The following is a 23519-nucleotide window of genomic DNA, read 5'->3' as shown; positions in this document are numbered from 1 at the left end:
GAATACACCAACCTCAGAAAACACAGACAATGAATTGCAAATGACACTCAAAACAAAACGGGGAAAAAAACCTTCACACAGAAAACTACAAAAGAACTCCACAGATACTGAATTGGCTTTCTGTACACACTGATCCTGCTTAACTGTGTGTGGTAACTAACCAAACCTTCTGAGACTAATAGTCATAAAATAGAGACTCAGGGGTGGGGGAAAGATAATGGGATGGGGGAGAACTGTAAGGAAAAAGATTGCATTGCTCCTCTTTCCACCCACCCTCCCTTTTTTTTTAAAATTTAAATGAAGAATAAGCATCTTGCTATTTTCTTTTTTCATGTGCTCAACATGATGGTTCAGCACAAGGCAGTTACTTTGCTATTAATTCTGCTGGAGAAGTCTCACAAAAAGTGTAGTGTTTAAGCTTTGAACACACAGCACAAAATAAATGGTTTAGTAAACCTAACTGAAGTGGCAGTTCCTTCATGGGACAGAGTTGTGCTACTGTAGCTCCCAACCTGCAAGTAAGCCATCAATACAAGCCATGAAACCAGCCTGTAGAGCACCAGTGTGAATGCAGCTGTCTGAATTGATGTATGACTGCTCAGGCTCCTCTGCCTTGATCACAGGCCATAGACTTGGACACTTTAATGCTGGTTCCACTGAGTATTAATGAAAGGACCAGAACTTAACTGCAGCAAATTTACAAAACAGTTGTGTTTTAATGACTAGATATGACACTGTCAAATTAAACAATAAGTAATCAGAAAATTAATTTTATTTCAGTGCTCGCCCTCTTCATCCAAAACGGAAAAAGCAAAAAAATCTAAACTATGGCTGTGGAAAGCATTCAAATTACTAACCACTGTCTTTCACACTTGATTCTTCTTATTCTCCGATGTTGGTGTTAACTATTGATATATTTAAGACACTCAACCAGTCAAAGAAATGCTCCTCAATCTGTGCTCTGCCTCTCTTTGTGAGAACACTTTTTAACTCTTTTTTGTCTGGAAACCCACAGCACATTGCAGCATAAAGAGAAGTACAACCCCACTCTGCCAGTCCTGCAGATATGTCGAAAACTTGGAAGTTGTGATAATTTCCAATAAAACGCAATAGAAAATGCAAAAGTGTCCCAGTTTATTAAAATTTTAAGCATTAAGAACTGCAGATATAGTCTTCATTAAGTAAAACTTACTGGTACTTTTCTCACATTAATCTTACCAAGTTTCAGAGGTAAACTCTTTCTTTTCTCAAATCTAAAGAAGCGCCCTTTTACTGTTCCTAGCAAAGTTTTTATGTGAATCAGGAAAGAAGGAATTTTTGTTTGCCACTTTTGCTACATAGCTTCAAAAACTACATAACACTTCAATAAGGAATAAAAAGTGAAGGCTTACCCATGGCTTGTTTCCCCATGGCACACTGGTAAGTGTTCCTTGGGGACTGGTTGTGGTGAGGATATGGAATCAGACCAGCACATACACCCAGAAGTGTGAAAGGCTCAATCTCCAAATGGGTTGTATCTCTTAAAAGAAAGAAAGAGCACCAAATATGGCAGGCTTGCGAACAAACTACTTCAGTAGAATTTATTTAATTTAGCAGTATCTCATAACACTTCAAATTCAATTCTGTTCAGGAGAATGTAAGTCAGTAGGACCGCAAAACACAGATTCATGACAGGATTTTTATTTTTATTACAAAAACCCAACAACTTTCTTTTGGTTATAAGTGTTTCCACATGAAAAGAAATGAAGGAGAAATAAATCAGGGTTTACGAAATTCCATAATGGAGGAAAAGCCTCCAGATAAGACAACCTGAGGGAGGCTCAGTAAGACAATAAAACATCAGTTTATACAGCAAGACCCAAAATGCCTTAAGGAATGTTTTCTCATGTAATGAGAGCACTCTGCATCAAATTACTAATCTCAGAGATACAGAAATCCACTGGGGAGATGGAAAAAGGAAGAGCACAACAAATTCAGGTATTAAAATGAACTGTTTTAGTTTTCCAAGGTCAGCTATATCAGTTAAGGAGAAAACATCTATCTCCAAACCAGATCCACAGATCCACTACCATAGGTACATGACATAATACAACACTATTTGAAAAGCTCTGCAAACATTTTGGAAGTGATTACGTAGTTAAAAGACAGTACTGATGAGAAGCAAAAAGACAGAGAAAAGGAGTAAAGATAGAGAGACAATTTGTTCTATCTGGCATGAGCTTCAGAAGAGTCCATGACCAACAAAGACAAATCATAGCATGCACTAGGATGCAAGCGGAGAGACTAATAACTAAGAATGAAGTGTACAGTAAAGCTTGGCTGGAGCAGATACGAATTTAAATCAAGGTAAGTAATTATGAAGTGGGGAATTACAAAACACAGATGCTTGTAACTGAACCTATTCAAAGCCTATCTTTCTTGTCATGGATTTACTACAGAGACCTTGGGCTTATGCATACATTGCTTCTCCCAGACATCTAAACCCAATGTATGCGCAAAATCTCATCTTTAATCTTTGACTTCTCTTGGAAAACTTTCAGAAGACTTTAATTATTTAAATAAATTAATTTGATTATTTAACTTCAGGATCTTGCCAAGGAAGTGACAGAGAAGTCTTTATCATGGCAACACTCAAAATTGACAGCCAAGCTCTGTAAGCTAAAAAAGGCTAAGGAATTACTCACATACACATAGAGACCGAAGACAAGTGCCAGCAGGAACTTTCTAGATAAACAATGTATGTACTACTGAAGAATAATGAAATCTGAAAGCTTAAAAAAATAGACCAGGAAATCCTGAAGATTAAGCCTACAAAAATATCTATCAGTGCTAGAAATAAAGTTTTCTAGCACTGAAAAACCTAAAAATCCTGAAGAACCTAAAAATCACCTGCTGACCAGAGGATAGACACTGCTTTTCTCCACTTGATTAAAGGCAGTTATATTATCTAAAGCCTGTTTTAAGAAAATACTAATGGGAGAATCCAAAACTGCAAACTTTCTCAATTGCAAAATGGTCTCAAGAGCCGGTAGCAAACTGGAAGCAGAGACTCCTCCCCCATTCTGCAGAACTTCACATAACTGGTGACACTTTTCAAACAATAAAACCAGAAGCCTGACACTTACTGATAGTGAAGTTTGCAGATTTCTTCAGAGGGTACAAGTGCATGGAAATAGATACACATTTGGATTTAGGGTATTCAACAAATGTCTTCTTCCAGTGAGGTCAATACTATTTCCAAACCAAAGATGATGCAATATACACAGATCCTACTACCTTGTGAACTACTCCAGAGTGCTGATGGGAGACCTTCAAACTTTACAGGGCAGTTAAATTTCTGCAGGTCAGAAATGCCACTGCCTGAACCAGGCCCAAGAAAGGACAGGCAACCTCATGAGTTTGAAAAGTGGAGTTACTAATGTGTAAGGAAGAAACTGAATGCATTAGAGTCAAGTACTCCAAAGAAAACCCCTCTAGTTGGATTGGAAAGATAAAGAGAGGATACTGTAGATGTAAGAAGCCTGTATTATCTGGGATACTTCAGACAGTGGGCTGTATCAGTGGCATTACCAGAACAAGCTGTACCAACATGGTCACACCATTTAAAATGCAAGATGATAATTTGGGGAATGGGGTTACACAACTCAGCTATTCACGATGTAGGGAGCATCTTTACCAAATACAAGGAGGAATGTGCTCATGCAATGCAAGCTCAGATACTTATGGCACTGTTAGCCACTGTTAGCACTGAAGCCGTCTCAAAACCATTGATGGACAGTACAAGAATCTTCTGAGCTTCCTGGGAGATGCTGAGGAGTCCTTTCCTCATACTGGTCCACTGGAAGTTCACTTTCTCCTCCACTTTTAGACTAAACAATGATTTCATGTGATACATTCCATTAACCTTTCTAGCTGAGTCAGTTGTCCTGTAACTTAAATTTTCAGCTCTGGTGCTTTATGGAAGCTATTTAATTTTGGCACAAATGACAGCAATTGTGTGTGCTCTTCTTTGTTCATGTACACAGAACTCAGTCAAGAGCATGCAAGAGTAATCTCTTAAAGTGATAAAGTCTTCAAAAGCCTGGGTATGAGCAATGCAATTTAATTAGCAGAGTTAATGCATTATATTTATCAAAGGTTAAAAATAATTGAAGAGCTCACCCAGCTCCTCTGAAATCAATGATGTATATCTATTAGCTTGCAGGAGTACTTGACTGGGACAGATTATTTAGAAAAAGAATTTTCTACTGATCAAAATTTTCTACTTATCATCCACAGAGATAACTTCTAGCATTTCATATTCAGGCTTCAGTTTACAGGATATTGTCAGAGAAACATCAAAAAACAGTAAAAAGATAGGAGGACTTAAAGATTTAAAATAATCCTTCCTTTAATGTGGGCTATTTAATCACAGTCAGAAGACACGAGTAAAAAAAAAAATGCAGCAAGTCCTTGAAATATGTGGAAAACGTAACAGATCTGGAAATTTCTCTGAATTAAAATTGCATGTCAAAAATGGTTTTAAGATGTGAGGTAAAGAATACACAGAATGATGCTGACATTTTTATTGGGGCCAATTATACATCCAAAAGTCAAAGGGAAGGTCTCCTTCCAGCACTCCACTTACTGTAAGGTGGATGTCTAGGGTTCCTTTATAGCCAGAAAAGAAATTTCCAAACAATCACGATATGCTAAGATAATCAAATAACATGTGGAACCATTTGCCTTCTGGATACCTATTGGATAAGATTATTTATGATGAGCAGCCCAATGATCAGAACAAAGAAAAGAGCCACATCCAGAGAAAGAAAGGATATACCCTTAAGTATTTAATATTTTTGAGAGTTAGTAGCAGAAAACAACTCTCCCAAAATCTGAACCATTTTTAGTAACTTCCCATGGATAACTTAGGATGTGTGCAGACAGATTTCTATCTTTAGCTTTCATCTGGAGTAGTTTCAACCATTAGCAAGGGAGCAATGTGTACATGTGAAAACAGTAACATTATTTATATGTTTGCATTTCAGAGAGTTAACCTATGAAAGTTTTTCCTGTACTAGTTACTGAATGCATACTTACTTATTGATTGTATTTTCATACAGGGCAATGTTACAGTCATTTTCTTCATTCACATCCAAATATTCGACAAGGCCTTCATGCAAGAAGTCTTCAAAATTCCTATAGATAAATTAAAAATTACACTGAAAGTACTGACCTTATATTTCTGCAAATATGAAATACTTGGTACATATATTAAAGGAATGCAACGTGTAAAGCTAAACCAGATAAATTCTTCTACATGTAAAGTTCTGTGCATATTACATATTGAAGAAAAATGTGGTTTTTTTAATTAATCCTGTTGCCCATTCATTGCTTCACAGTCTGACAGATGAATGTTACTTACTTGAACACCTAAATAAAATCTTCCCATATGTACTCATCATCACTGTAAATGTAGGCAAATATAATAATAATCACACATGTTTTTATGATAGTTTTGTGAAATTTAATTAGCGCTGAATTTAAATGTTTTTGTGTTAGTGTAGGTTTTTTAAAAAATACATTAACTAAGAATCTGCAAGGACTTTCAAAAACTCTGAATATGCCCAGTTTAGGGTGGTTGATACTCCTGTGAGGTGTTTGATTTTTCAGTCAGGAGGATGATACTGCCTCAAACCTTCCACTTGCAGAAAGATGAGGCTGTGAGATGTTTTTATTCTGTATACTCCCCAAATCTCACAGCAGTAACAAAGTAAGAACAACAGCCTGTCTTTGACTTTAAACAGAAAATCTCCAGTACAAAGATTATGAATTTAAATAGGAGAGCAGACTTCTCTAATTAGTTAACCCCAAGACTGTGAAATATTGACTGACTGAACTATCTCCACACAGTATTTACTTAGTGAAGATGTAATGAATGGTGTACCTGTAGCCCTGAGCCAGTTCTTCCATATGCTTGTTTGTGACTGCAGGTTTTTGCTTCTTGACAATTATGTAAGGCCTGAAATTTAAAAAAAAAAAAAAATTATAGCAAATACTTAGGCAGTACTGTTCTTAAAATTTATCAGCCTTTAACTGATAACCACATAAATAAAATCAATAACTATTCAGACCTTAGCTTGATACAACTTAAAATGTGTATCAGAAAAAGCAAGACTTAAATTTTGAGGTGAAAGCCATTTTTTCTCCTTTAAATCATTCAACTAAAATTTTTTAAGTTTTACCTACAGATTTTGATGATGGCTTTACAAGGTTTGAGCTTTCTCTAACTAAAAAGCTAAGAACAGCATTTAGTACCGTGGTTATTGCAGGGATTTTAGAGAACACTAAGTGAACAGTTTGTGCTCAAGTGTCCACATGCAGGGCTGCATTTTGCAATTGCCTAGAGGCTGTAAAGTACAGACATTTACTGTGGGTGATCTCTGATGAATCCATAAATTTCAATAGCACATGGATCTCTGAAGGCTTCCCTACCACACAAAAACACTGACACAAAGGATGGCATGCAAGAAGGCAACGTCAAGGGCTGTTGCTATTTGGACAAGTTGCTTTGATAAAGAGCAGCAAATAGCTACAAGATACTTGTGGAGTCCCCTCTGGAGTCCAAATAACTGTTAGAAGACTAATTAGCACTTTTAAATGGTTAATAAGGATACCTGAACAATTGCAGGGTGAGGGGTGCCTCAAAGCAAACTTGGTAAAGCCTTGCAAATCTACATTATTTCTCTTGCTTTTATTTTAAAAATGGGAAGCTTTACTGCCATCTCCCAAACTACACAGATTAGCCCTGGCTGGAAAAGTGATTTCTCTGCCACTGAATATGGCCCTACTCAGGATCTCTTGACCAGGTACAATTAATTGATGGTTTGTGCATTTACTATTTTAGAGCCTCGGACATGCCTCAGACTGCATTCAACATGCTCTGAGATTCAATTAATGAACAAAGCAGAATGCCACCAGTATTTGTGACTGCTGCTTTGGTGAACACAGAATATGCACACAGCCAGTCAATGCTAAAACAGGGATATATTCATTAACCCATTCTGCCTCTCCCAGCCTCTGCCTGTTTTGACTGAGGGCTATTTAAGGAGAAAAGAGATGCTCAAGTCTTACTGAATTTGCTTAAATCTCTTCCCATGAAAGTCTTAGCCCAGTGCATAGAAGTTTATAGCCAGCTCAGTAGTGAGGTAATACTGATGAGAAGTTTACCTGCACAATCTCCCTCCATCAGAGGAAATGTAGACACATCTGTCAGACAGGTTTGTGGAGATGGAAACAAACTCGTTGATATAACCCGCTCGACGCAAGATCCGAAAGGTGTTGACTAATTTCTGGTGATCACGTATGACACCAAGGATGTTACCTGGTCAGAGAGAGAATAAATACCCCTTTGCACATCCAAAACTATTTACAAATTCTGATCATGTGTGGCATGTGTGGAAGTACTTCCTGCTTCTTGTAAATAATGAGTTGTAAAATCTCTCTTCTCTAACATGAATAAGAACCAGCTCTTTTTTCCTCTCAATTCAAAATTATCAGGATTTCACAAGTCATCTACCTGCATGCTTCCAAAGAGCCCAAGAAACCAAATGGTGTGGTTCTTCCAGCTTTCTTCAAGTATGTTTCTGCTCAGGTGCCCGTTCATCAGTTGGTGCACAAGTTAACAACTCTGAAGTCTGCAATTTCACCTGCACTGAAATGGATTCAAGTTTTCCAAGAACAGACCAAGGAACAGCCCTGCTGCCTTGTCAGAAATTTTAAAGACCTGATATTTTAATGTAAGTGATCACTCACAACAGTATTAGAATTTCTCTTTTAGGTACTTAGCTCAACTCAGCTATCTTAGGACACTTCAGCTCATACTTTAATATTCTGATGCATGATAAACAAACGGAGTAAAATTCATTTCAAGAGTCACCTGACCAAATTTTAATATATAAAATTTATATTAAAAATATATTTTTTAATATATAAACATCTATGCTCACATTTTTAAAACTTTAAAGGAGAAGACAAAGGATGATAGTTTAGGGAGGTTTTAAGACAACAGAAGGGTCTTTACAGCTTTAAAGAATTTGTACTTAACAGACTATGTGCCTTCTTAAGTCATGAGTTTAAATCAGAATCAAGTCAGCTATCCACAAGTTTGAATTTTTTATGGATTTAACCCACAAACTAGTGGATTCAACAGTAACTTGGCTTGTCCCACTTAGTACTAGTTTATCTACATTTGGGAACAGACTATCTTGTTCTGTACTCTGAACTGAGCTTGTCAAGAAAGAATATTTTGCCTCTGCACTCCCCTTTTGACCATAAGACAGAAGAGAGTGCATGTGGTTTCACTGAACCTTATCTTTAACACACTGCCAGTGAAAAGCAGAGCAAAGATGTAGTTTAGTCAAGTGTTGCTTTTATGTTACCAGGAAAAGGCAGGGTTGAAGAACAACTGCTGCTTAATTCAAGGGTAAATGGAAAACTTACTCATGGTGACAGACATTACAGATTAGTCCCTGGAAGTGGATGCTACTGACAAAAGGCTGTTTTGAAATCACAGTCAAAAATGTCAGTATTTTGAAATCTGATACCTGTTGTTTTAGAAACCTAGATCAGTTGTTAAAGAAATATAAACATGCAAACGCAAAGCACGTGTGCCAAATCATCCCTTTAACAAGACAGGCCTGGTTTCCATGGTCTAATTTTTCTCATCACACACAAAGCAAGATGGCCCTTCAAAGGTATTTGTTAAGAGAATAGCATTGCTAAACTTCACAAACAATATTCTGATGTTTCCTTCCTGTTTTTAAAGGCTCTTTAAAATGCACAAATATATATAAAACATATAAAGATAACAGAAAAATAAATGCTTTCTGTATAGGAATTTGTAAATTTATTACAGTATTACATATTACAAATTGAAGTTATTTTCTTTTAAAAGAATCTTATGAATGGCACCTCCTTTGGCCAATAGCTTAAACGCAAACCTCTAGTTGAATGTACATATTTTTGTGCCTATTTATGCAAGTGAGCTTAAAAACAGGGCTGAAATTTGAGAAAGCTTCAGTTTCCCAGCTACACACATCTGCAGTCAGAGTTCTGAAGAAACAACTTCATGAAACTAAGGGCCATCATCTGGCCCATCTACTTTGCCCAACCCTATCAAAATATTTACAGAGGAAATTATTTGCACGTGGAAAGCAGCATCTGCTGTTGACTGTGATCCAAGAACTACTGGAGGGTTTCTGAAGCCTAACTCTCCATCAGCAACAAATCAGAGTCAAGACTGCTGAAAAGTAACATACCATTAAGAAAAACCAGGAACACATTTGGGTATGAAAGTTCTTCACCACAGAGCAAGTTGACATCTTCAACTCCAAGATTACTGGCTAATTTAATAATTGGGCCATCTTCCATATCCGTAGTAATGTGAGTCATGAGGGCAAGGTTTTTAACCAAACCACAGGCCTAGGAAAAAACAAAACCAAAACCCACTAATTTTATCCCTTCTCTTTCTATGTGTTAATATCATATTTTCCTCTCCAAACTGTATTTATGATTGACAGGAACAAAAAGATGACAAAGTGAAAGAAATTAAACAAACTAATTACCCTGAAATTTTGGAGGGGGAAAAAAAAGAATATTCTATATCACACTGAAATGTAGTGTTTTAGCATTTACAAGCTAATAAAAAATATAGGCGCTGAAATAAATTTTAAGTTAACCAACCAAGTATAACCCTGTACCTAACCAACCAACTATAACCCCAGCTGCTCAGCAACATAATGGAAACACAAAATCAATCAATTTATGAATTTTACATGTATCCTTTATGTTCTAGCACAAATATTAATATTGTTAAATGAAAAAGTATCTTACACAGTGTAACTTTACTTCAGCTGCCTAGTAAGACTAGTTCATATTGACTTATCCAGAAAGTTCATTGTTCCTTGCCCCAGAGTTATCTTCAATTCAGAAAAAAAAAAAAAAAAAAAAAGAAAAGGAAAGCCAAACAAATCTAAAAGACTGTCAGAATCAATTCTTTGACTGAAATATGTACAAAGATATTTTTCTTCCTCAAGCTGATGGCTAAAGAAATGCAGGTACATGTTTCCAGAAACATTGTAGCTTGATGCTGCAACTTCAAAACAGAATGTTTATTACAGAACAACGGGAGAGGGGTTTAGGACTCCTCTCTGCTCTCACCAAAAGAGGGCAAGTAGTTACACTGCAAAAATGGGACCTGTTCATGTCATTTTCATATAGCCAAATGAGTTCAGAACTGTTTCAAGACAGTCTATGCAGGAGAAAAAAGGCAATATAGTAAGGAGAACCAGGACATAAACAGGTAGGATATAAGAAGTCACACAAGTTGTGCTACCAGACTGAGGATAATTTATCTCTGCAGAAACCTCCTCTTCAGAATTATTCCTCTGATGGAGGACCATCTGCTTCAAATTAAAGACTGCCTCCATTTGTCAGGACAAGAAACACAGAAAGCAAAATAGAAATTCCTCACCTCTCCTTCAGGAGTGTCAGAAGGGCAGAGCATGCCCCACTGAGATGGCTGTAGCGATCGAGGACCACTGACTTTCCTTGTCTTTTCAAATTGAGAAGAGATCCTGGTCATCATTCCCAGAGCAGATATGTAAGACAAGCGGGACAAGACTTGTGTCACACCTTGCCGGTCCATCTTGAATCTCTTCAGAGACCAATTTCCCTGCAGAATAAAATCATTGTTTCAAAAGAATTTGTGCAGTTCATCCTTGCCTTGACTTTTTCCAGATCTAGATAGAACGATATCTGAGGAGCTTTGCAAAACAAATGTTGCCCATTTATATAAACCAAGTTTCTAACTGCCTATGTGCCTATAAATTCTTACTTACAGAATATCTGTATTAAGTATTAAAGAGAAGTTGAAACAAAAGGACTGCTCTTTCAGATGAGAGGGTACTTTTGCTATTACATATTCCATCACAAAAATAGTCTTTTTCATCTCTACCTCACAGGTAAATCAATACTCAAATTTAGCTAAATTAAATTATTTTGGTTTTGTTTTATAGATTTTTAAAAATATTTTAAAAAGAAAAAAAGGTCTTTGGAGTGATATAACACTTTTACAATAGATCCCACAAGCTTTCAGTTTTGCCTTTTCCATGATTTTTTACTTTTGTAGGAAACACAGACATTTATGCTGGAGAAGTCTGACATTAAAGCCCTCTGTACTTTTTTGAAGCCTTTTGTTTCTGGAATCCAGAGGAAAAAAGCTCACTGATGTGTCTTCCCAGAGAAGAGTGTGTGTGTGGGAGGAGTAGGTCTTCCCAACTTCCATTTGGTTTACACCTAATATGACATGCAAGATCCATGCACATCTCAGAGGTTTTCTGTTTCAGGACTGTCACAGGCACTCTCACTTTGAGGAGAACAGAGGCACTCACAGCATGTTCTTGGACACAAATATGTGTCCATGCCAAGCAGATTTAATAATCTCTACCGCAATACTGAAATTTGGTGCTACAATTTTTGCCTCCGTGACATTTACTCCATATCCAGTTCTCAGCACCTGAGACAGTGGATACAACAAGTTTCTCCCTGAAATACTATTTACTGTAGGCACCACGTTACTGGTCAGTCCAAAGATAACATTTTCCCAAGGACTACCTTCAGCTAATTCTTGAACCCTTTTTGGCAAACTAAGCTCACTGATAAAAAATAATTTGAAGCTCACTTGCTGTACTACACCAAAACCCTTTTAGAGGGTGATTTGCTTGGCTTTTTTATTTCTACTTTTAACAGCACAATCCCATTCAGTGATCCACAGGAAGAAAACACCATCCATATGAATGGTTTTGTTATTTGCTTCCAGTGGAGACTATCAAATAGCCTCAAATTTGTAATAGCAAGTGGGAAGATATCATGCCCAAGGGCAAGTCAGTCAAAAGAAACCTGTTCATTTGTTTAGCATCTTTGGGAAGGGTTCACTCACTGACCATTCTGTAAAGACTGGGAGTTATGGGAGTGTAAGTGGAAGAAAGCAATAAATCAGTAGTTTTTCTTCACACTAGAAAGTATTGCATCTGTAGGCTAAATAAGTATATGGCTTCTCCTTTGCTGCCTAGAAAAGTCTAAAATCAAAAAAACTGAGAAAAAGTGGAAGTAAAAATGCTACCTGAAGAAGTCATACAAAATATTCTCTGTGCTTTGGAAGGGACAGATTGGATCCTCCAAAAGTTGTCCACAAAAAAGAAAATCAAAAGGCGCCAGGGCAGTTGTGAGACCACCTGCATTGAGACTATCCTATTAAGAACTCTTGTGAAAGGGAAGTTGCTCCCTCAGTGACATCAGGTGATTCTTCTGATGCTGAAATGTCCATAGGCTTGTGGCACTACTGCTTGCCCAACCTTCTCTTCTGGGGTTTTCCAGGGTAAGGAGAGGACCTGTAGCAAATACCACTGAGCACCACTGTATGGCTGAGGCAGTAGGGCTATGAATTCTTTTGCATTCTACTGGTGTAATTATGAATCTGCTCAGTTATTTCATGCTCTTTGAGACTATCATTGAAGCATTCTGGTGAGATTGGAGATTGTCATTTCCAAGAATGATTGTTATGGTATTTGCTTAATCTCTTGAATGGTGTGCACTGGGCATTGTTCCTGAGAAATTATTTTTCAGTGCTTAAGAGCAGATGGTGTTTAACTGCTTATGTGGCAGTAAAAAAAAAAAGTCTAAAGACAGAGGAAGAACGAAGACTTTACTGAAAATGGACTGAATATTTGCAGATTTATCTCTGTCAGTCCAAATGGAAAAACTGGCACAAGCTAGAAGAAAGCACTAGCATTTAGAGAAACAAATCTGTCAATCGTTTTGGTTTCGTGTACTGTGGAGATTTAACTACATTTGAGGCACTCATAAAATTAAACAGTGATAAGCTTTAACACTGGGATTTGTAAGTTACAGACTGTTGGTCATTTTGGATGCAATATGTGGAATTAATTTGTTTACAAGAACCAAAGAAAAACCTCAGTTTCACGCTAGGCAGAAAAGCCCTCTCAAGAGCACCAAAGACTAAAAATTAAGTTCCACAATTTTTACCAGCTCCTAAAATACTTAAGACTAACCTAATTTCTTTTTTAAATTATGCATTTCAGTCTTTTACATGCTACTAGCTGGATTTCAGGAGCAATCTCACAAATTGCTCTTGCAAATCTGAGGTGAAAGACAAAGTTAGTAGCTATTATTGATCTTGTCCACTGGCATGAAGGAATGTATCTGTTCCAGCAGAAGACAGAAACAGGCTAAAATCCAACCAAGACAAATATTTAAAGGGTAATTATCAGTGTTTTTTTTAATATTATGGCATGCAGCAGATTTCCCTGTTACATAGATCACTACCATTAGCAGAGAAGTACCAACTTCTCTGCTGCAAATTTGTTCATTCCAGCAACTTCAAAATAAAAAGGCACTACCCTCAAAGAGCTCAAAATGGAGGTTGAGGGGATTTTTTTCCCTCCTGCTCATGATGTTTTCCTGCTGTTTTTCAAAAATCTTTTGTACAAATGATGTAACCTGACCCCAGCTAAATCCAGATAATAAAAAACCACAGAGTCAAGTAAAACCTAGAAGACAGTTAGGTGGATAAATACAACCATGATCTCTATTTTAACTTTGTCTGTTTCTACCATTCCTTCTCAAAAACTAAAACATCAGTTTGAAATAAAAGATGCTGAATGATTATTGATTCTTACATGAATTCCAAATGCCCTGTCCGTGACAGAGTTTTGCAATTTTAATCTATAAAAAACATGAAATAGATCTGCTTTTCAGACCAAAACCAGAAGATTCACCAAAAATAAATGTACACATTTCCATCATTCACTATGGTGGAAAGGCTCTGTATGCTAGAATGAGAACAGGAATACTCACTGTGGAGATGGCATTGACCATGCCGTTGGTGATCTGGTCCTGCCGCATGTGCTTCACGACATCAAACTGAGCTGCACGCTGCTTGGGGATCACCTGGTCAGCAATCTTCTTCAGCTCAGAGTTAAATTTTTTGAACAAATCTTCAAACAGAAGAGAAAGAAGCTGGAAATACAAAATGATAAAGGGAAAAATTATACTTCTTCAAGTCTAGGAAATGGGAAAGAGAGGGGAGTCACGTGTTCAACATTTCTACCTTGCTACTTCTCAGTTAAAATATCAATTTTCTGTTTCACAAATGATAATTTTATCATAAGTCTTTTGCCTTGTTACATTATTAGAGAACTTGTAATAGAAACTAAGTAGAATGGTCTCAGTTTATGCACTTATTCCCTTTTTTGCTTTAATCTTTCCTTTACAATATTTTAGCACAGCCATACTTCTCCATGCTATCCAACTATTTTCCCGATCTATTACATTACAATCCAGCTGATTTACTTCCTCCTCCCTAAAGTTACAAACTCTTCTGAAGATTTAATACCCTAACTGTACAACACTGCATTACACACAAGATTTGGAGGCAAGACTGGTTTTCACCCTAATACATATCTCAGGTTTCATAGACAGCCTCCTTACTCATACACACTTTTTTTATCCTGATACTTTCTGCCAATCACAATCTGTGGAAAACTAATTACTCCCACAGAGAGTTCACCTGTGGATGTTAAAATCTGTCACTGCTTTCTAGAACTGCTACTATCTGGAAAGTGCAATACTCTTCACAGGTCTCCCTTAAAAAACACAAGCCAACAACCCAGAAAGTCTACAGTTTAGGCAATAAAGCTACTTATCTCAGCTGAATAAGGAAAAAAATCCAAACAATCAATCCAAAATGAACCCAGCAACAGAACCACTCAATAGTGTTGCATTTTAACACAATTATTTCCTGTATATTAATTGCTTCTTAAAATAGCCATAAAAAGAAAAGGCTACCAAAGCTGTAATCTGACTCCAATCTGTTTTGTTCCTGCAGTTTGTTCAGCCTCTCCTTGCAACAGCAATAGTTTTCCAAAACATTTAAATCTGCACCTCATTAGACATTTTAAGTGCTCAAAACAATTAGCTTTGCAAGCAAGCAGTGTAAACTCTAAAGCCCGGCACTCCTGTCCTGGGACTTGAGTCTACGACAGCTCCAAATGTCAGAAGAACAAAAATGCAGCTGCTATCAGTGCCAGAAATGGTAGTTCCCAACGTATAAAGCACCTGGTGTAGAACAAGCTATGTGTTAATCCGTCACAAGCTAAGACATTCTGGAGTAATTTGTACCATGCAATTTTTGTGTATGCAGAATTAAACTGTATTTTAACTGTCTCCATGAAACATAGTCCCCACTTCTCCTTAACTTCTGGAAACAAGAAACTAAACCACACTCATTTCTCTCTCCCTAGGATGGGCTACTAGCTTTCATTTCCTTTCCCCTACGACATGCTCCAGCTGGGCTGACCAAATCAATTTTCAAATGACACTGTAAAGCTGGTGACAACACACACTGCATACTAACCCTTGACAGAAGTGAAATCCCATTGCCACTCTGGACAGACAGGTTTTATAGACCCAACATTGGAATGAGAGGAAGGTGCTGCAGAGCCTCTTTCTTTCTGACGTTTGTAATACCATTAGCAGTTCAAAATGATACTCCCTAACCACTGTCACAAGAAATCCAGTCACCTGCAACTCACCTGCAACATCACAGTTAATTTAAATTAGATTTTCACCAGAAATAAAAACAACTTTTATGAGGCATTGTATTAGGAAGGAAAACACACTGGAGTCCCCAGAAATAAGATTACACAGGAAAAGTTTCAGAAGCAGGAAAAAAGTAAGAGGGGGAAATGTGTCATTATAAGATGGCTGATAGTTTTGTTACATAAGAAATAAACTCTTTTGAAATTAACTACAGTAAACATTTGATCTCAGCAGGTTTGAGCAGCACTTAAAATAATTACTCAGAACATATTTTCATATTTGATTTCTTGGTCATAAAACTGCAAGAATCTCATCACTCCTTATGTCATGGGCACTATAAAGCCACACCACTCTTCCTCTTCTCTAATAAAATCAGTTACACCCCAAGTACACCAACTTGTTACTACTTGCCAGTCTGGAAAGCCTCATACTTTGCTAATTTCACTCACAGACTCTCTAAGAGCTCTGACTATCTGGCAAAGAAGAATTTCACAATAACCACATTATTTAGGTCAAGAGCAAGAGATTAAAGAAAAAGGATGGAATGCCACTGATAATATTCAATGGATTTCGAAGTTAGTCCAGGGCCTTGCAGCCTTCTTCAGAGAGGAGCACTAAAGAGCAAATTTTATGTAAGGAAAAAAAAATACTGACAGCTCACCAATTGATTTTCATTGAAAATCCTAAGAAAAATTAATAAAGAAGTTAAGCTGCTGAAATACAGTTTCAGCAATTAGCTTAATGTCAGAGAATTCTAATTAGGCGCCTTGAGATTGCTATTTAGTGTTTAAGCCTTTAGAGTGCCAAATTCTCCCTTTCACACAAACTGGTTGCAAAATTAAAGACATTAGGCAGCCTTAATTATATTATCAGAACAGCTGGGATTAGGCAATCTCTGAAGTCAAGGCGGTATTCTTTTGTCACAGGGTAGAAATCCCTTGCTTTCCAGGGTGCCGGATTTTGGTGCTGTTCCATATCTCACCCATACAAAGCAAGCTGCATTAGAAACAAAAAAAATGAGGACAAAGAACAGAGTAATGCTTAGCAAATAATGAACACATTAAGGGAAGAGAAAAGGTAGGTGAAAAGATTAAGCCTGAAATCGGTAGGTTTTGCTAACACCTCAGCTGGCACCTGGCCTACCGAGCCTCTAGTGGCAGACAGACTAAGAGAAAGCTCTGTAAACCAGCTTGGCTAGTGGATACAACTCTGTTATCTAAAGCTAAAGCACATTTCGTACTCTCTTGTCCCGTGGGGTGTGAAATTAGCAGCTATTGTTTTCACACATTTTTATAAACACAATGCCATTTATGTCTTTACACTGTTTAGACTGCTGTGTTTTTCTCCTCACATGGGAATCTTTTTTTTTTTTTTTAATTTATTCAGATTTTAAATCAACAGGATTTTTATTCCAGGAACATGCTGGCATTAAAAAACAAACAAACAAAAACCAAACAAACCACCAACAACTATTTTATCCACACAAACTTCAGCTAAACACAAACATCTAGAATCTGGCAAAACTCTACACTATTTAGTCTGCAATCCAACAAAATTGTTATTCCACCAAAAAAAAAAAAACAGAGGGGAATTCAACCATTCAGCTTGAAATGAGCATTTAAAATATCATAAGAGAGAAAGAACTACTCTTAGTAGTTAAAACTAAAATGTGTTAAAACCCCCATGCACAGTTGTCCTTGATGTAGGAAAAATATGCAGTGGCTTTGTAGTGATGATCCTCTACATTTAAAACATTTTCCCACATAATTTAAAACAACTTTGGTTGTTAGGATCTGTGTGAGCAGAGGCCTTTTTTGTACAGCTTGTAGAAAATTCTTTACCTGCTCTACTTTCTGCTTCTACAAGTATTAGGAAAAAACAAACTACTCCTTCAATCCAATTAAATAAGAACCATCTGATGACAAAGCAACAACTAATTTACTGATTACAATCATACTGAACTACAGCAATGTTATAGCAGAAACCCAAGGAACCCACCACAGCTAAAAATATTTATCCCATTGGAATGTTGCACTAATGTCCATTTACTACTCCTTCCACTTGAGAAACATATTCTGCCTCAGCACCAGTGCAAAAATTTGATGAGCAGTGAAGACATTAATTTGAAGAAAGAATTTCCTTATCCTAACAAGTTAAGAAGTTTTTTTCATTGCCTTTGTGCTTTGAATGTGTTTGAGAGTGACATCTTAGTTTCTTCAGAAAACTAGGAAGCAAAGCATGTGGTTTTTACTCTGAAATAATTGCACTCTGTGTGTGTGTTCACTGTGTGTGTTCACATGTGGGCATAGACAGTAGGGCAAGGTGGAAGGAGGAGTATGATACAATATGCAAGCAGACATCTTAAAAAGTGTAATAAAATTAGAATTTCCACTGGATAGGAACAAAAAGGAACAAATATTGTTATGTGTGCAGAAACAGAAATCCCAATACAAATGCCATGGGTGGCAGAGATGCAGCTTCTGCAGCCCAGTGCATTTTGTGTACTTGTCTGAATTTCTGATGCATGATCAATAACCATGGGTGATACCAACTACTAAAACTCCAATTTGCATTAGTACTTAGCACAGCAAAGAAATCCAATCCTAATATAAACTGTTTAACCAAATAAGCACACATGGCAAGGAAAAATCCATGCCATATTAGCTAAGCAGTTCCTTCACCTGACAGGTAAATTCTTCCAGCATTAGCAGAATGCAGTTTGGCCAACAGCTGTGAACTGCCACCCTCTCTACAAAACAACCATGCCAGACACCTCGAACCATTCTCTCCTTTACAGCCCTTTGATACTGCTTCTGCCTCCAGTGCCAAAATTCTGCAAGCAGAGAACCCCACAAAATCCACCTTAGCTGCTAAAGTTAACTTTGAACCACTCACTTTGTTAATTCATGCTACCCTAAAGGCCGGAGAGGCAGCTGACAACAAATGAGCAATCTTATGGGCACCAAATTACAGGAGGCTTGAGTGTCTGTTCTGTGCGTTGGTACATAAGCTGGGTTCTCCACAGTGGGACAGTGTGGACATGACAAGCAGGCACCTCCTTTGTCCCAGTTTATTTCCTTACCCAGCTGCTTGGAGGGCAACACTGGGGGGTGGGTTTTACTGCTGCCTTCTCAACACTAGCGCTGTTATGCCACACCTAGGACTGATGCTGTACTTGTACTCCTCTGTCATTTCATCCGGTATTAAGAGGCAATACAGAAGTGAAGATATATTAATCTCAATCATGGAAGCAGATCTATGAGTCAACACAGAAATGCCAGCAAAAATAAAATGAGAGGGAAAACACTTCAATTGAGAAGACAGGGATACTCTTTATTCCTTATAATGCATCTTTTAAGAGGAGGCAGTAACAAAACCCTTAAAAAACTTGGCTCTGAAGTAAAAACTCACCTGCCCTGCCAGCTCCAAACGTTTATTTCCATAATAGTCTCTGTCATCTACTTTATTTTCTCCTTGAGCCAAAATTACTCTGCGTACCATCACTGCTGTGTATATGCACTTGGCACGAAAATTGAATTCCTTCACCTGTAAACAAACAAACAAAAAAACCAAAAAAAAACTAAACAAAACAAAAACATACCAACGTTTCAGGATCAGCCCTTTAGTTCTTATTCAGACAAATGCATCCATTTAAATCTCTGGTAATCTGGGCTGACTGAGTTACAAAAAGTATTTCAGTGCTTTATTTTCTTTAAAAATGCAAAAAATAAACGTTAGTGATTTAGAAACAGATAGCAAATGAAAGTAAGTCAGAATAAAGGTATAGGTCATGAGATGAAAGTCCTGAATTCACACCTGATACTGTCTGGCTACATACAAAAAAGTGCATAGTTAGATTAGTTCAACGGTACAGCATTTCACAATGATTTCTTTTGACTCAATCCAAATCTTCCCCTTTATTTTGAGGATGACTTACTTTATCTCAGCTACAAAGCCATCAAAGACATTTTTCCCTGCCAACAAAGCTCGCACCATAAATAACCATACAAGCTTACTCCTGTTTAAAAAAAAAAACAGAATGTTACATACAAGCACATGGGTCAGAATGGTTGATGCCAACAGCTCTCGGGCTTCTTCCATCTTTGTTTTCTTTGGGCCTCCCCACATCCTTTGCCTTCGTACTTTGTTTCCAATGTACTTCAATGCCTGTGAAGGGGGGAATTAACCTGAGTTAATATCAGAATTGTAACCTATATAAATACACACCCATGTGGAGTTATGTGTGCATTCCTCAACCAGTGAAATCTCACCACCAATAGATGATACACTTATCAAACAAATTGCAAAATAACAAAGATGTAAGTGATATGAAGAAAAAAATTCCTGAAAATTTACACAATTGACTATGTATACGATGTGTTTGTCACAGGTTGATAACATTTGGAATGGAAAGTGGTGGAAATTCATGATTACTATGATACTACAAGAAAGGATATAGCAGAGATACGGAAAAAAGGATTCTATAAATTCAAAAAATATCTAGTTTATTTAATTAGACTTTTCACCTTCAGTTCTTTTGTGTATTTGCTAAATTTCATTCAGATATTAAATCATAAGGCAGCATTCCCTGTTTAATATCCCCAAAAGCTACTGTGTGGCATCCAAATCTGTCTCCCGGAGTGCCTTGCAGTGGATTCTTATTCTCCTACCAACTGTCAATCAATCTGCAGAATTCCTAGTGAGATGAGGCAAGAAGCTATCCAAGCCCACACAGGAAGTTCCTGCCTGGAAGCCATGAAGCTATGTGAAAGAATCACCCTCTCCACTAAATGACAGATTATCCTTTTCCATCTGTTACACTCTTACACAAAGAGCTATCTCTCTATTAACTTCATTTGACATTTCTTGCACAGAATAATTTCTCTAGTTCTGTTTTTCTAACTTTGTGAATACTTCACATTCCTCTGTGTTGCTCCATCTCATTCGTCTGACTCTGAATTAGGAGCTCTTTAAGCTAACTGGAACCCTCAAAAGCACCCAAAGATGAAAACCAGAAATATGTTCACTTTAAAACACTAAACATCACACACGGAATGATCTGGCAAAGTTTACAATGAAATAGCAGAAATAAGATTAAACTCCAAAAGCTTATTTTAGCAGATTAATATATACCCATTTACTCCCAGCAAAATGGCCCATGCTCTGGCTAACTAAAAAAAGTACTTGAGCTAAGAGAATTCTGCTGTGTCTTTAGCAGGACAGAGGGTAGCTGCTACTGTAGGCTTCCTACAGGAGACTAAAATAGAAGAACATCTACTCATGATGAAATGAAACATTAAATGAAACATCTACTCATGATGAAACATCAACAGGGCTTCAGCAAAATGGGACATGCAAGTCCTTTTCAAGAAAAATTCTGCAACAAACCCCCCTAATTTTATGGACATTGCTACTTGTTATATACAGGGTTATGCCATTAAAACACAGCCCTGGGCTTATGAAAACAAAGCATTTCTTGACTTTGATTTTTTTTTCTTCTCCAGTTAGGTTATGAGAGCCAAGTCTCACATTTGACAAGTCCAGATCCTTTAAAAAGCCTCAGCTTGAAATAAACCCCCAAAACAAACCTTATAACACAAAGTCTATGTCCTTTGCTGACACAGCAGAGTGGTCAATACCCCCTGTCTTGATTTTTATGGTCTCTAGCCATGTGAAAAGACACACCTGCATCTGTGTAAAAATCTGAGCTTTTTGGCATTCTTCCAGGCTAGGAGCAAATGCAGCCATCACATGTTCCTCTGTGCCAATCATCTGTACAATCTCCTGGTCACTCTCAACACCCATGGCCTAGGAAAAGAAGAAAAGACAGAAATAACACAGGCTTTATGTTAACTCACTGACATTTGCTTATGCTAATTTGGTATTGTTTGTCTGCATTACTACTAAGCAAGAGCTAGTTCTTCTCTAAGAAACTGTGCCATCTGGCACTGGCAGCACATATTCCAACTATGGAAGAACGTTAAATGGAAATCTTGATAAGCAGCAGGAACACACACACTTTTTGGAGAGCCTATTTGGGTTTTTCTCTTTTCTTCACTGACAGGAGTTAAATTCTGTGGGTTTTTTCTTAAGAAAAAAAATACTGAATAAAAACAAAGCAAAGTGTTTAACAATGAAAGCCAAGTCACAATCTACAAGGAAGGAAGGTGAAATTTCTTAAAGGATTACTCACAGTCTCTTACCACAGGCAATTTTGCAAACTCCGCTGACTGTGATGTAGCTCATAATATTTGAGAAATGTTTACAATTTTCCCCCTTTGCAACTCTCTGCATTTAGAAGATGACTTCACTACACAATTCCACTTGAAAGACATTCTATTATTTCACTGATCCATGGACACCTTGTTAGACTTTATACCACGGAAAAAGCTTAATAAACTAAGAAAGCGCTTAACAGGTTTAGAAAAATCTCTCTATCTATAAGTGTTTCAAGGTGGCAGCCAGCAGTGAAGGCTTTTGTGGATTCCAGATGGTGCTAAAGCTCCCCCCTTCACACATTTGCCTGGAGCTCAGCCATATCAAGAAATGGAATAATCTCACTAAACCTCTTCTGGCTGAGTTATAATATGTTTCTCAGAACTTTGTGAGGAAGTTACGTTTGCATTCACATTATTCTCCAAAGTGCCTGCCACAAAGACCATTGTAAATAATGGCCTATGTAGACTCTAGTATTCTGGTTCTCATTAAAAACTGGCAGTACCCCAAAAAGTCACATTTTACTCAAAAATGCAGAAATACCTTCCCTTCTTATTGCCTTCATGGAGTGTCACTTTGCTTAACACCTAGCTAATGCCATTCCCTCGCAAAACTGTTGCTCTAATTGTAAAATATTCAGCTTCTTTTTTTCTTTCATTTCCTTCTTCTTGAACAAAGAGGTGGCTGAAGTTCCTTTATATTCACACACTGCTTTTTCACCCTGTGGTTTATAAGAAATTTAAAGAACTGCAGAAATATCACACACCCAAAACACTGCGAGGACTCTCCTCTTTTAATGCAAAGCCCAGATCACAATTCCACAATCTCAGACAGACTTGAGAGCCAGCTCAAGATACAGTTACTTCACCAGGTATGATATGAGTGTTTCATCATAGTGTGATCCCACTAAGTAGTCACCCCTCTGATCTCAAGCCTATTTTCAGAACCAAAAGTTGGCAATGTGATATTATTGTGGTTGAGCTCTCTGGTTTTCAAATACTATTACACTTGCTCACCCTTTTAAATAAGGTCACACAGTAGTTAAAACATCTCAGCAGAGAAGTTAACAAAATTCCCTTCTGACCTGAAAACCAGACTCAAAAGATAAGTCTACAAAAGCTTGAAAGCTTCACAACAGTAAGTTTCCATGTGTCTAGGATTTAATAGCTGACCAGCAAACTACTTCAGGAACAACAACTAGATTCATACAATTACTGCACTTAGTCTAAAAGCTTTTAGAAGAACAAAATTTTTGTGCCATTCTAGGCACATATAATACAAATACATTTATCTAAAGTACATCAACTGCAAGCTGATATCACCCTATTTCTGTTCAACAGGTTAATTCTAGATTAACCAAACCTTAAGTGTCATATAAAAAATGGAGGGGAAAAAAGTCAATCTAAATTTTTATTATGTTTTTTCATCCATTAAAAACTGAAAGCCATAATAAATTAAGGAGGGTTGATGATTTCTTCTGCCTTGATGAATTCTCTGATCAAGCGTTACATCAAAAGGATGAGAGTAAGATAGATCTTTATGCCTGTGTAGATTTTCTAGCCAGAGTCTGTAGCAGCAAAATCACCTGAGAATTCTAAATTTCTGAGTGGGAAAAGCTAGGATCTGTCACCAAACAACATACG

The 23519-nt window shown here is 37.2% G+C and overlaps 1 protein-coding gene across 3 annotated transcripts in view; it reads right to left on the bottom strand.

The window, feature by feature from the left end:
• The window catches only part of POLR3B (RNA polymerase III subunit B), a 71620-nt gene that overhangs the window by 32821 nt on the left and 15280 nt on the right, over positions 1-23519 (bottom strand). For all 3 annotated transcript variants that reach the window (XM_077783375.1, XM_021535985.2, XM_021535973.3), the window contains exons 10-19: positions 21346-21468; positions 19711-19827; positions 19072-19206; positions 13918-14079; positions 10514-10714; positions 9300-9462; positions 7210-7363; positions 5927-6001; positions 5080-5178; positions 1392-1519 (exon numbers count right to left, since the gene is read on the bottom strand). In XM_077783375.1, coding sequence (XP_077639501.1) covers positions 1392-1519; positions 5080-5178; positions 5927-6001; positions 7210-7363; positions 9300-9462; positions 10514-10714; positions 13918-14079; positions 19072-19206; positions 19711-19827; positions 21346-21468 — 1357 coding nt within the window. The remainder of the gene's footprint in view (positions 1-1391; positions 1520-5079; positions 5179-5926; positions 6002-7209; positions 7364-9299; positions 9463-10513; positions 10715-13917; positions 14080-19071; positions 19207-19710; positions 19828-21345; positions 21469-23519) is intronic.

This window comes from Lonchura striata, chromosome 5 (genome assembly GCF_046129695.1).
Source record: "Lonchura striata isolate bLonStr1 chromosome 5, bLonStr1.mat, whole genome shotgun sequence".
Lineage (NCBI taxonomy): Eukaryota > Metazoa > Chordata > Aves > Passeriformes > Estrildidae > Lonchura > Lonchura striata.
This window is presented reverse-complemented; position numbering and strand designations above follow the sequence as displayed.